The following is a 13,332-nucleotide window of genomic DNA, read 5'->3' on the forward strand; positions in this document are numbered from 1 at the left end:
TAAACTGAGACCACTGGTAGTTTAATAAAATTACATAAGCAAAGTTTATTTGGCAAGGCAAACTGTATGGTAATTCACCAATAGGTTATACTGAGTTCTACTTCATATAATAAAGAAAAGGTTAGGTGTGAAGCACAGTGTACAAGATACAAAGAACCAAAAAGGCAAACTATATATTTGAAAACACTGCTGTGGTTTGTGTTCAAACATTTCATATCTCAAACAGATTATTTTTTTAATGCAAACAAAAGGTAAAGGATTGCATATCTGTTAAACCGATTTCCTTCTCTTTCCAAATACATTATTGATTAATTTGGCCATTGATTTTGATCCACTGGATCTTCTCTTTTCTTTGAGTTTGAAATTTGTTAGGATGTCCTTGATAATTCTGATAAACATCATTTCTACCTCTCGAGAGTGCTCTGCTGCAGACAGTTCACAGAATTGGCATCGGTTATCCAATGCCAATTTTTGCCCTTCTTCCCAGCCAACCTCTCGCACATGACAGAGATCTTGCTTGTTACCAACCAAAAACACTGCTGATTCCAGAGCTCTGAAATATAGATACACAATTATTTGGAAAGATTGTTTCAACACTTTTTTTTTAAGTAGGTTTATATCAAAAAGAATGATGGACCGAAACAGAAAAAATACTGTGTGCATATGTGCATTATTTATGGTCATGTATGTGTGTTTATGATACATATGCCCATTTGTATGCAAAAATTATTTGACTAACTTTTTACTAAAGAGTAACCGTAATTGAACAGTTTGGATATAATATTCCTAAGGAAAATTAATATCTATCATAACATACTCAAGAAAAAATTTCACAATCTCATCACCTTTTAGAATATGTTTTTAAGAAATACGAAGACTTTTGGTCAAAATGGCAGAGTAGGTAAATGTTATGCTTGCCTCCTCTCATGACATCAAAATTACAACTAAACTACAGAACATCCATCGTTGAGAACCACCTGAGGACTAGCTTAACAGAAGTTGTTTAAGAAAGGATATACAGAAGAAGCTACATCAAGATGGGTAGGAGAGGCAGAGATGAGAATGGGCTATTCCCATGTGTGCAGTTAAAAATTGGGAGGGATATCTCAACTAAAGAGATACCACCTGAGGAGCAAGGGTCCCAGCCCCACTCCAGGCTCCCCAGCCCAGTGTTCCAGTATCAGAAAGAGAAGTCCCCAAACTTCTGGCTATAGAAACCAGCAAGAATGTGGCTGAGTGAGACAGAGGGGTGCTGGAGTCCCAGGTGTTCCTCTTAAAGGGACCACACAGGGACTAACTTACTGACAGACTCACTTGCTCTGAGCTCCAGCGCTGGGGCAGCAGCGCAAAAGGTGCCAGGGACATAGGAGAGGAACCAAATTGTCTGGCTTAAGAATTAGGGCTGAAGGGGCTGCTTACTCTCAGACAGAAATACTGGCAGAAGCCTTTGTTCCTCTGTTGATCCCTCCCCCAACTCAACATAGAGATGAAGGTAGGTGCCATATCTGAATCTCTGTCACTCTGGCCAACACCATTCTCCCTTTCCTGGTGATTCCCAGACTCCACCCCACCCAACTTGTGAGCCCACCCAAACTACTTCTAGTGGCCTTTCCACACAAATGGCTTGTTTTGGCTCATGCTACAGACTTGCCTAAAATTTCTCAAAGGTTCACAAACTTGAAACAGGCAGCATCTGGCCTTGGTGTGCTCTTTCTAAGCAGTGCCAAGCCTATCACTAGCAGTAGCCTTCCTCATTTCATAGCTAAGCCTCTCTCAGGTACCTCTATGTACAGCACAAGTGGCAACCATCTGCAGATCACTTTGTACCTCATACCAAGTGGCACTGGGCAGGGCACAGACAGTGGCTAAATTTGGCCTGACATAGAGACCCTCCCAAGAGGCTCCAAAACCAACACACCAGAACCAACTCAGACCACACCAGAGCACCACTCAACCACCTCCACAAATGACACACAAGAAGCACAGACTCAGCAGGCACCTGCTAAAGTGAATCCTTCTCTGTAAGGTCTGTCCCAGAATAACAGCTCCTCCAGTATAGTCATGGTCAGTCCTTACAACAAATAAGCCTGGGGGTTAATCCCTCCCATTGATGTGCAAACAGCAACCAAGGCTCAACTACAACAGGAAGACATACACAACCCACACAAGGAACACTCCTGTGTCACCCAGTTCAGGTAACCAGAAGACTGACCACTGGGCCTTGAAGGACACCTATTACATAAGGCCACCCTGTCAAGACTGGGAGACAGAGCTTCTCTACCTAATACATAGAAAACAAACACAGGTGGGCAGCCAAAATGGGGCGAAAAAGAAATATGTTCCAAATGAAAGTACAGAACAAAGCTCCAGAAAAAGATGTAAAAAAAAAAAAAACAGAGACAAGCAATCTACCATACACATATTTTAAAACACTGGTTATAAAGGTGCTCAATGATTTCAGCAGAAGGTCAATAACAAGATAGGAAACATGAAAATGGATATAGAAAACATTAAAAAGAACCAGTCAGAAATACAGAATATGATAACTGATGTGAAGAATACATTAGAGGAATCAAAAGTAAATTAGATGCAGCAGAGAATTGAATCAATGATTTAGAAGACAAGGTAGAAGAAAATACCCAAACAGAACAGCAAAAAATGAAAAGAATTTTTAAAAATGAAGACAGTTTATGGAGTCTCTGAGACAACATCAAGAACACCAACATTGCATCATAAGGGGTACCAAAAGGAGAAGAAAGAGAGCAAGAAATTGAAAACATATTTGAAGAAATAATGACTGAAAACTTCCCTAACCTGGTGAAGGAAATAGAAGTACAAGCTTAGAATGCACAGAGAGTCCCAAATAAGATGAACCCAAATAGGCCCACACTAAGACATATTATAATTAAAATACCAAAGGTCAAAGACAAAGAGAGAATCTGAAAAGCAGCAAGAGTAAAGAAGTTAGTTACCTACAAGGGAACCCCTATAAGACTGTCGGCTAACTTCTCAACAGAAACTTTGCAGGCCAGAGGGGATTGGCAGGAAATATTCAAAGTGATGAAAAGTAAGGACCTACAACGAAGATTACTCTACCCAGCAAAGTTATCATTTAGAATCAAAGGACAAATAAGGAGCTTCCCAGACAAGAAATAGCTAAAGGAGTTCATCACCACAAAATCAGTTTTAAAAGAAATGTTAAAGGGATTTCTTGGAGGAGGAAGAGGAAAAAAAGGAGAAGGAGAAAGAGAAAAAGAAGGAAAAGGAAAAGAAGAAGAAGGGGAAGAATGAATGAATAATAATATGGCAATAACTACATATCGATCAACAACTACTTTCAATGTAAATGGACTAAATGCTCCCAATCAAAAGACATAAACAGTGGGGCTGAATGGATAGAAAAACAAGACCCTTATATATGCTGTCTACAAGACTCACTTCAGATCTAAAGACAGATACAGACTGAAAGTAAAGAGATAGAAAAAGTTATTTCATTAAAATGGAAACAGGAAATAAAATCTGGAGTAACAATACTTATAACAGACAAAATAGACTTTAAAACAAAGGCTATAACAAGAGACAAAGAGGGATCCAGTAATCCCATATCTGCATATTTAGTTGAAGAAGCCCAAAACACTACTTCAAAGGGACATGTACAACCATATGTTCTTTGCAGCATTATTTACAATAGTCAAGATATGGAGGCAACCTAGGTGTCCATCAAAGGATGAATGGGTAAAGAAGAGGTGGTACAAATGAGGTGTGATCAAAGAATACAACGAATATTTAAATTTAAAAAAATTCCAGAAAAAGACAAATTCCCATTAATCCCCCTCAAAATACAACCCCTCATTTCAAACACACTTATCCCATCATTCTTGTCACTTTCTGAAGCAGTTCTGGAAGTCCTCTTTCATGAGTGTCTTTAGTTGCACTGTTGTGGCTGCCTTGATGTCCTGAATAAATTCAACACGTTTACCTTTCATGGTCATTTTGACTTTGGGGAAGAGCCAGAAGTTCACTGTGCCAGATCCCATGAATAAGGTGGATGAGGACACACTGTAATGTTTTTATTTGACAGAAATTGCTGTACCAGAAGCGATGTGTAATATGGAGCCTTTCTGTTGTGAGTAAATAAAAACAGTGAATGCTGTTGCCAAGTGCCATCGAACAGAAAGGCAGGGACCTTCAAACTGGGAAGAGGCACATCAAACTCTAGTGACAGTATGTGACAACTTTTTCAACTTGTTTGGTGCAGTCAGTCAGGTGTGAGCTACGGTTGAGAGGTGTGTTTTAAAGTGTGCCATAAATCATCCTCCATCATGACAATGCTCTGTGTCACACATCACTTCTGGTATACAGCAATTTCTGTCAAATAAAAACATTACGGTGTGTCCTCATCTGACTTATTCACCGGATCTGGCATCATGCAACTTCAGGCTTTTCCCCAAAGTCAAAATGATTCAGACCATCAAGGCAGCCACAACACTGCAACTAAAGACACTCATGAAAGAAGACTTGCAGCACTGCTTCAGAAAGTGGCAAGAGGGATGGGATAAGAGCATTCGAAGTGAAGGGGAGTATTTTGTTGGGGACTAGTGACAATATGTCTTTTACTGCAATTTTTTTTTTTAAATTTAAACATTCACCGTATGTTTTTTTTATCATACCTCATTTATACAATGTAATATTACTCAGTCATAAAAATAATAAAATCTTGCCATTTACAACAACATGGATGAACCTAGAGGGTTCATAGAGGGTATTGTGCTGAGCGGAGTAAATCAGCCAGAGTAAGACAAATACCATACGATTTCACTTATATGGGAATCTAAAGAACAACAACAACAAAAAGAAACAAACTCATAGATACAGAGAACATTTTAATGGTTGCCAGATAGGAGGGGTGGATGGAAAAGGAAAAGGGATTAAAAAGTACAAATTAGTAGTTACAAAATATTCATAGGGATGTAAAGTATAACATAAGAAATATAGTCAGTAATATTTTAGTAACTATGCTGTCAATGAGTACTAGATTTATCAGTGTGATCACTTTGAAGTTATATAAACATCTAATTATTATGTTGTACAATTGAAACTAATATTGTGTATCAACTGCAATTTAAAAAATTAAAAACAATATTTAAAAAAGAAATATGTTTCTTTGATAAGGTAATGCTTCCACAAATATCAATGTATTTTCATAGGTTACAAAAAAATATTCCTAAAACAGTTTCATTAGAAGAATATAGCAAGACCATTAGTCCTTAAGTGGCATGAAACTCTGTGAAGGTGTCTGCTAGAGGGAAGAAATGGATAAATGCTGTCTCCAAGTCTGTCTAAGAGATACTGCGCTCAGATTCCACTAAAAAGGTGGTTTTATTCACATGGCACAGTGAGCCATGAGGGAAAAAGCACTGTATGCTTTGGACTTTGAATGTATTAATAATGTTTTTTTCTATATAGTTCTGAAAATTATTGTAAAAGAATTGACGGGAGACAATGATTATTTTGAAGGGTGAGTCACAAATATCAGATGTTATTTTAATAAAGCAATGCCATATTATGCTTTTCTAGTCTATCTACAGATTGAGAACTGAAAATACTCTGAAAATTATTTATTCAGTACATTAAGAAGATTGCCTGAAAAATATCAAATGTAATTTTTTATTTTTGTATGTTTTATTTTTATATGAGTGATTCTTTTGATTTGGAGGAATATTAAAGGTATGTTATTACTGTCCCTTACCTAAGTTATGGTGCTTAAATATAAGGTATTTAATGCTTGAAACAATGGAATTTTAAAAAGTCAGAACTATATAGGAAATCAGTGCTGTGAGGTACAGTAGTAAAATCACATCCTTTTCTCCTACCATGTTCCTGTCAGTTTTATAATCAGAAAAATGAGATCTTAGAGATTAAAGGGTTTATCTAAGGTCAATTAGATATAAACAAGAATGTATGTCAACTAACTCCAGGGAAATACTCTTTATCAATTATTACCTGATGGTTTCTTGATAGTGGGCATTTAAACTAGATATAAAAAGCACCGATACAAATTTTCAGTGATAATATTATGCTTTTTTGATTCCCAGTTTAGAATGTTATTTTAGACTCTACGGGAAAATTTGGTTCAGAGCATACAAAATCTCTTACATCAGTATTTTGAACAAAACATAAATATTTCAAATTCAAAAGTCTATAAAATAAGAAAAAGGAAAATTATAATGGGAGATTTGTGTTTAAACTTATATCTACTAATGCAAAAATGGTTTAAGGCTATGTCTTTCTTCATAGTTACTTGTGTCAAGACAACAATAAGGAATTGTTGATCAGCTCTTTATTTTAGGAGGTGAAATGGAGAAAAATGTATTCTCATATTTAGAATTTGTAATGGTTTTATTATTCAGTCTATTTTGCTGTGATGGATTGAATAACCAAATGACTAGGAACTGGATGCCAAAGGTAATAAATCTGGATTTATTTAGTATCCTTGACATTTTTGTGGGAATGAAAAGGAAAGGTTGAAAAGTGCACTATCTTGTGTAGTGAGGACCATTATTTTGCAAGTGAGTGTCATGTTAACAATAGAAGCTGTCTTGTAAAATAGCCATTTACTCAGGGCAAGTAACTGTTTATGTCAGCCAGGATATAAAGTATTCGCATCTTAGTCCTTTTACTACATGTGTAACTCCTGGGGAATGGAAGGTGAATTGTTCAGGGCTGTTAAATTTTGTAATTGGAAGGCTGTATTAAACTTTTCCTAATGATGCTTACAGCTAGCTGTATGGTGATTTACTAAAAAGAAAGGAGAGAGGAATGAAAAATACCTTACCTTTTACAATGACTAGTTTGTGACTCCCGGATTCTGTAGATCAGTGCTTTTGCAAAAGCAAACGAAGACCTGTCACTGATGTCATACACAATAACAAACCCATCTGCCCAATGCAGCTCACTTGTGAGGGAAAATTTTGCTTTCTGTGGCTGTAAAGAAACCAAGCACATTGAAAGTGGTGAAATCCGACACTTGTATTTTACACTGTAGAGAGTTAATTAATAAAGACCCATTTCACTTGCAAGATAATTCAGTAAGCCAAATACTATTTCCTAAAATGTAGTTTCCTTGTTTCTTTCTTATTGCCCACTTTATTTAATTAAAAGTGATTAAATTTTAAAATATAAATATAATAAAGTTATATCTCTCTCACTACACAACTTTTCTTTAATAACTCCATTTTTTCTGAAAATTTGATAAGCTATAATAATTGATATCCACCTATTTGTGGATTAATACCTACATATTTATGTTGATACAAGATAATATTTTCTGTCTATATTAGTAAATGGAATATCTATTGATTTTTGGTACTGGATTTAAAGCAGTCAAAATAATATTGATAAGGTTTAGCTGAAAATATTTAAGAGGTATTTTCCATACCTAAAAGCATCCGTCGCATGGAGTTTTTTGAAATCTTGAACAGCTGATTTTTACCACTGCTATTTATATAACACTATTTTAACTTTCAGTATGGACAAAGGGGTTTGAACTCAAAACCTGTCTTACTTATGCTTTGTTGAGAGTGGTTAGCTAGAAATGAAACAGTGAAAATATAAACTGAATGACAAGCCATTCCACCATTAACTTCCTACAGCTATACTATGATCTGACAGAAATATATTATGAATGCAGCCTAATATTGCTATTTTCAAGATATTTGTAATATGACAATTTTTGTCATAACTTTACAGAGAAGCTAGGTAATGTAATTTATAACATTAAAAATAAACTCTTAAAATTCTAATACCTAAAATTGAGAAGAAACTTTGGTTTTAAGACTGGCAACTTTACACTGACCCTTATCCAATCTTCTGCAAATCATGACTAGAAAAATAAAAGTATTTTGTTTTACTTACTTGAGAACAAGGGTCGTATATCTCTAGATTCAGTTGCTTCCCCTCCAAACACAAATGCTTATTATAGATAGATTCTGCAAAATATGCATGTATTCATTGTCAGTATGGAAACACGCCAGAATAAAATAATGCACTTACATTTAGATCACAGTCTTGCAAATTTAATCAGTCATATTTTAGTGGAGTAGTACAGTGGCTTTTATTTATTGCTAGTGGTCAAAAAACATGTACTTGTTATATTTGCTCATATATATTTATTGTAAGTGAAATTCACCACTATATCTATTCAGCTACATGCCTTTGTACTTACATATTTGTCTTCCATCCTATTACAATGGATGAATTATCCTTGTTTCTATCTATGAACTAGTTATCATTTCCTCTGACCCTAGTGAAAGACATGGCTAAACCAATTCTGTCTCTCTCTTCTGCATCATAATTTTTTCCTCTTTACTATATTATTACTAACAGTTGAATTGCTCCTAACTTAACAATCCTTTGGATCCCACAATCTATCCCAACTATTTCCCTATGTCTCTGCTAGCATTTTGGAAAGTATCTGTACCCTCCATATACAATTTCTCTCCTCGCCTGCCTTCAAATTATTTCAATCAGGCTTTAACTCCAATTACTTAACTCAAATTGTTCTTATCAAGGTTATGGTTTTAGACCCAATGGTCATTTCTGTCTTGATCTTACTTGCCCTATCGGTAGCATTAATGTAGTCGCTTATTCCTGCCGCCTTAAAAATGTTTTCTTCAAATGACTTTCAAGACAACACAGTTTCTTGTTTCTTTATTCACTGTTGCTTCATATTAATCTTTTTTATTTGTCCCACCACATCTTCCCATACTCCAAACATGGCCCTATCTATACTCAGTCCCTTGCTAATCTCACCCAGTCAAAGTCTTTATGTAGCAATTACTGCTGATGAACCCAATTTATATCTGTAGCGAATACCTCTTTCATCAACTCCAGACACAAACAACTATTACAATTGGACATTTCCATTTAGATACCCGATAGACTCTCAACTTTAACGTGCTTAAAATTGAACCCCTGACCTCCCTGGTAAGACTGCATCTTCCACAATTTTCCATTTCATTAAATGACATATTCATAGCTCTAATTTCTCAGGTTAAATGCCTTAATGTCATCTTTGATTCTTTCTCTTACATCCTGTATTTATTCTATTAATAATTATTTTTTACTTTATCTTTAAAGTATATTTTGAATTTGTATGCCACTCATCACCTCCATTGCTAACACTCTGGTCCAAGCCATTATTGTTGTTTGCCTATATTATTACTAAACCTCTCAACTTATGTCTTTGCTTTATCCTTCCCCCGACTCCTTTCTTGTGCCTAGTCTATTTTCAGCACAGTAGCAAAAGTGAACCTCATAGCCAAGTTATGTCACTTGTCTGATCAGATCACTCCAATGGTTCCTCATCTCACTTGGATAAACCAAAGCCTTTAAAACGCCTGAGAATGGCCCTCATTATCTAGTCTCCTATTATTTGTATGACCTCAATAGACCTCTCCGGTATCGCCTCTCAAATTCTCTCGACTTGAGCTACTCTATCCTCCATACTATTCCCCACATTTTTCAGAAAGTTCTTGCTTCTGAACTTTGGTAATTTTTTCTTCTGCCTGGAATGTTATCCTCAGATATCTTCATGGCTGAATTTTCTCCACCTTGATGTGTGTGTGTGTGTGTGTGTGTGTGTGTGTGTGTGTATGTGTGTGTGTTTCCAAATATCTCCTTCTCAGCAAGGTCTACCTTATTTCTTAAATTACCACATACTATTAATATATCAGTGCCACTCCCCTGTGCTTTCTTTTTCTTCATATCATTTATCATATGACATAATTTATATTTAATGTTTTTTAATTGACTAATGCTTCTATCCAGAAAGTAAATCTTATGAGTGCTTAGATATTTGTCTTTTTTGTTCACTGCTACAACTTCTCTACCTAGAACTGTACCTGGGACATAGTAGATACTCAATAAATATTCATTGAATGAATAAAGGACTTTGTTTCTGTAACTGTTCCTCCAATGTTTTAATCAAAGACCCACTTATCTCCAAAATGTTATACTGGCACAAAATTATGACCCATTATGGCAAATACTCTGTAACTCATAGTAGAAAGATGCAGCAGAATTTTCTGGAACCAACTTTAAGGGGTTAGAGATAAATTTTAAAATCCTTCTAGGTTACATTTAATAGAATTTGTTATAGTTTTATTACATTTTAAAAACGTTTTCAGACAATTCCTTCTAAACGTCATAAGTTTACTACTGTGAGCCATGACATTTCCTTCTAGACATTTTCAAATGTCCACTCTCAAAACTCAAAAGCTGCCAGCAAGGGTCACAAATTCTTTACACTTTAGAATTTTATTATTTCCCCTCCTATTCTTCATTTACAAGATGAAGTCATTTTTTGCCAGTTTGTTGTCCTCATGCCCTGGTGACGTTTTGCACATTTGGTTATCTTTTCAAAATGCCTCTAGGTCTCATAATAGAGATGTAACAACTTAATAGAGATGTAACAACTAGAAATGTGTACACTTCATTTGTTTATATAACTATATCCTACAAAAGATTAAAGTGATAGGTTTTGTTGTTGTTCTTCGTGTATTGTTTTATTTATTTTTGTTTTGTTTTGTAGTTCTGGAACATTTTCTCCTGTCTGACCCTAGCATGTGTGTCATGTTGACCTTTTTGACTGAGGTGGTTGACCTGAGAAATGAAGCAACAAGAATTTCTCTTTCTATATATTTTTCTTTCTATAGTCAGTTTTCAAACACTTGCCCTAAAACGTTCACAATGTTATATGGACTGAATTATATTGGAAAGATGTATGAAACTACACAATGCAATACTTTAAAGTTATTTTCTGAAATACTCTAATAATTCTACCTCATAAATGAATGCAAAATATTTTTGGTTTTGTTTATTCCCCATGGAAAAAAACACACTTGCATTCATAATTTCCTCTTACTATAAATAAATATTATTAAACAAAATAATTATTTCCCTTTCTTCAAAGTTTCATATTTCTCATAAATCTGTCATTCTTATTTAAAAAAAGAAATCTTACCCCCATGCCTTCAATCAGGTAAGATATTAGTACTATTACATGGATTAATTGCTGAGCCAAAAATATACTCAATTCCTCTGGAAAATTTTTCCATTTTTATTAATTCTCCACTGTAGTATTTCATAGATGTCATGCTAATTCTGATCAAAATAACAGAAATTTATAGTAGAGTTAGTGAAATGTTCCTAATATTACATCAGGGTGTGCTGGCATCTGTTTTAGAATTTATCTGAAATTTACACAAGTAACCTAGATAGTTATGGTATGATCTTTGCTCAAGACATAATTTTGCTGTTATTTTCACCTAGTTTTGCAATAAAAATAAGCTTTATTTTGTACTTGCTTATACTTTTATAATTAATTTGTCTTTATCTTTCAACAGATGTTGATTTTAATTTTATTTCATAGCTTACAAAAATATTCATACTTACATGCTCTATTATATTTTGGGGGTGGGGAAGATCCCAGTTTTAATGTTTTTTGAGTTTTAGACTGAAACAAAGTGGCTTTCTAATCCATCTCAATTAACATCAAATTGGATGAATTTTATCATAAAAGAACATTCAATTCAAGTACTTATTTTGACATTTATAACCAGAATCTGTAAGTTGCTTAAAAGTGTGAAAATGGAAGATTATATTAAAATTATTTTCTGATCTTAATGTATTTAATTATAATCTGAAATTTTAAGGTGAAAAAAGCCTAAAGTAATGACTTACCAAAATTAGAAGCATATTCTCCAATGAATCGTTTGGTAAGAAACCTAACTGTAAGGGCTGCAAAACAAACAACCTGGATTTAGAGTCCTTTCTGTTTTAGGATACAGGTAATTTAGTCAAGTATACAAGGTTTTATCTTTCAACTCAAAAAATTACCAAGCATTAAGGACGATCTTAAAGCTTTAGTAAATTCTGTTCTAAATAACAGTCAGCAAGATTTCTACTGTACAACCATAAAAGTTAGGAGGCTAGAAAGAAAGTGATCTTAGAATGCTACCCACTCAAATCACTATGTAATTAATTCACGAATGCAAACACATAAGGTCACTGACCTTTGTAACAGAAACACATTTCTCATTAAATTTGAGATGCAAGAACTGTAACATCTCTTTATTTTATTTATCAAATTAAATATGGTTCCAAGGTGCTACATACTAATAGTGGCAAGGACAATATCAAGCAATTGACGTTACTTAAAGATGTAGGGACTTCAAAATACAGGAAATAGAGAAAAGACCTCTAGTGTTTATCTTTCCGCAGTTCTTGGGTCTGGCCAGTTATGATTCATTAGGCTCTGGGGACATTAGGCTTTATTGGTGACATTCTCCATCTGGTCATCACTATCACAGTGTGACCAAAAAACATAAAAACAAAAACACGGCTTCTAAAGTCAGGGCACCTGTTGTTCAGTTCCCAGGCATCTACAAAGCCATGCCCCTTCAGTAATGTGGCGTTTAAAAAATAACCACACGTCTCCATTCATCTCTCTCTACTCTTAGTCTCAGGGTAGAAGAATACTTTCAAAGCCATTGTTAGGACACTGGTGGGCATGGGGACGGGTGTGCTGGAGTGAGAAGTAGGTAGGATAGTGATGGAGGATTTCCTGTTATTCTTACGAATTTGAAACATCAGTAGAACAGGATACAAATTAATATTTCAGTTATCTTCCTTAAGCTGTCTATAAATTCTACAAATATACAGTTCATTGCATTATTTGGTTATAAAATATAAAGTGCTAATAAAAAATAATATACCTAGTTATACCATATTGTATATAACTATACACCGGCCATAGAAAACATCACCACTCACCAGATTTGCCTGTTCCTTCACCACCCAAGACAGCAAGCTTTATATCATTCATCTTGCTTTTCTGCTCCTTGGTAAGTCCTGTCTTCTGGAGCGATACTGACTTGAGCCAAGCATGTGTTTTTTTAATCTTTTAAAAAAGTAATCCAACTCTCAGTTCTCTAAGGTCAACTCCGCCTCATACTCTTACCATCCAATAATGACTTTAAAAAATGTTTTCCTAGAGTAGTTTTGAACATATGCCATTAAAAAGAAAAAAAAATACGAAAAAAACAAACAAACATTGGAGCTACTATTTAGGCACAAAGGCTTAGTAAGCCAATAGTTAAGACTTTAAGAGAAGCTTAGCTCTCAATCCTCTGTGTACCTAGAATCTACCTTCTCCTAGGACTTAGAAAACTGATCACCTTTCATCAGGAGTTTTTAGAGAATGAAGAACATTCCTGTAAATTTATTTTGATTGGATTACTTTCACTTTTTCATTAATACCTGAGACAAGGG

At 34.8% G+C, this 13,332-nt stretch overlaps 1 protein-coding gene across 3 annotated transcripts in view; it reads right to left on the reverse strand.

The window, feature by feature from the left end:
• RERGL (RERG like) overlaps positions 1 to 13,332 on the reverse strand; it is a 32,973-nt gene continuing 19,641 nt past the window's right edge. Inside the window, exons 2-6 of one of the 3 annotated variants that reach the window (XM_074325965.2) lie at positions 12,835 to 13,051; positions 11,743 to 11,799; positions 7,915 to 7,988; positions 6,836 to 6,984; positions 1 to 553 (exon numbers count right to left, since the gene is read on the reverse strand). In XM_074325965.2, the coding sequence (XP_074182066.1) occupies positions 271 to 553; positions 6,836 to 6,984; positions 7,915 to 7,988; positions 11,743 to 11,799; positions 12,835 to 12,886 (615 nt within the window). In that variant the 5' untranslated portion in view covers positions 12,887 to 13,051 and the 3' untranslated portion in view covers positions 1 to 270. The remainder of the gene's footprint in view (positions 554 to 6,835; positions 6,985 to 7,914; positions 7,989 to 11,742; positions 11,800 to 12,834; positions 13,052 to 13,332) is intronic. The other 2 variants (XM_019744705.3, XM_074325966.2) reach the window with 2 other exon arrangements.

Source organism: Rhinolophus sinicus, chromosome 1, assembly GCF_057876585.1.
Source record: "Rhinolophus sinicus isolate RSI-liver-muscle chromosome 1, RSI-T2T, whole genome shotgun sequence".
Classification (NCBI taxonomy): domain Eukaryota; kingdom Metazoa; phylum Chordata; class Mammalia; order Chiroptera; family Rhinolophidae; genus Rhinolophus; species Rhinolophus sinicus.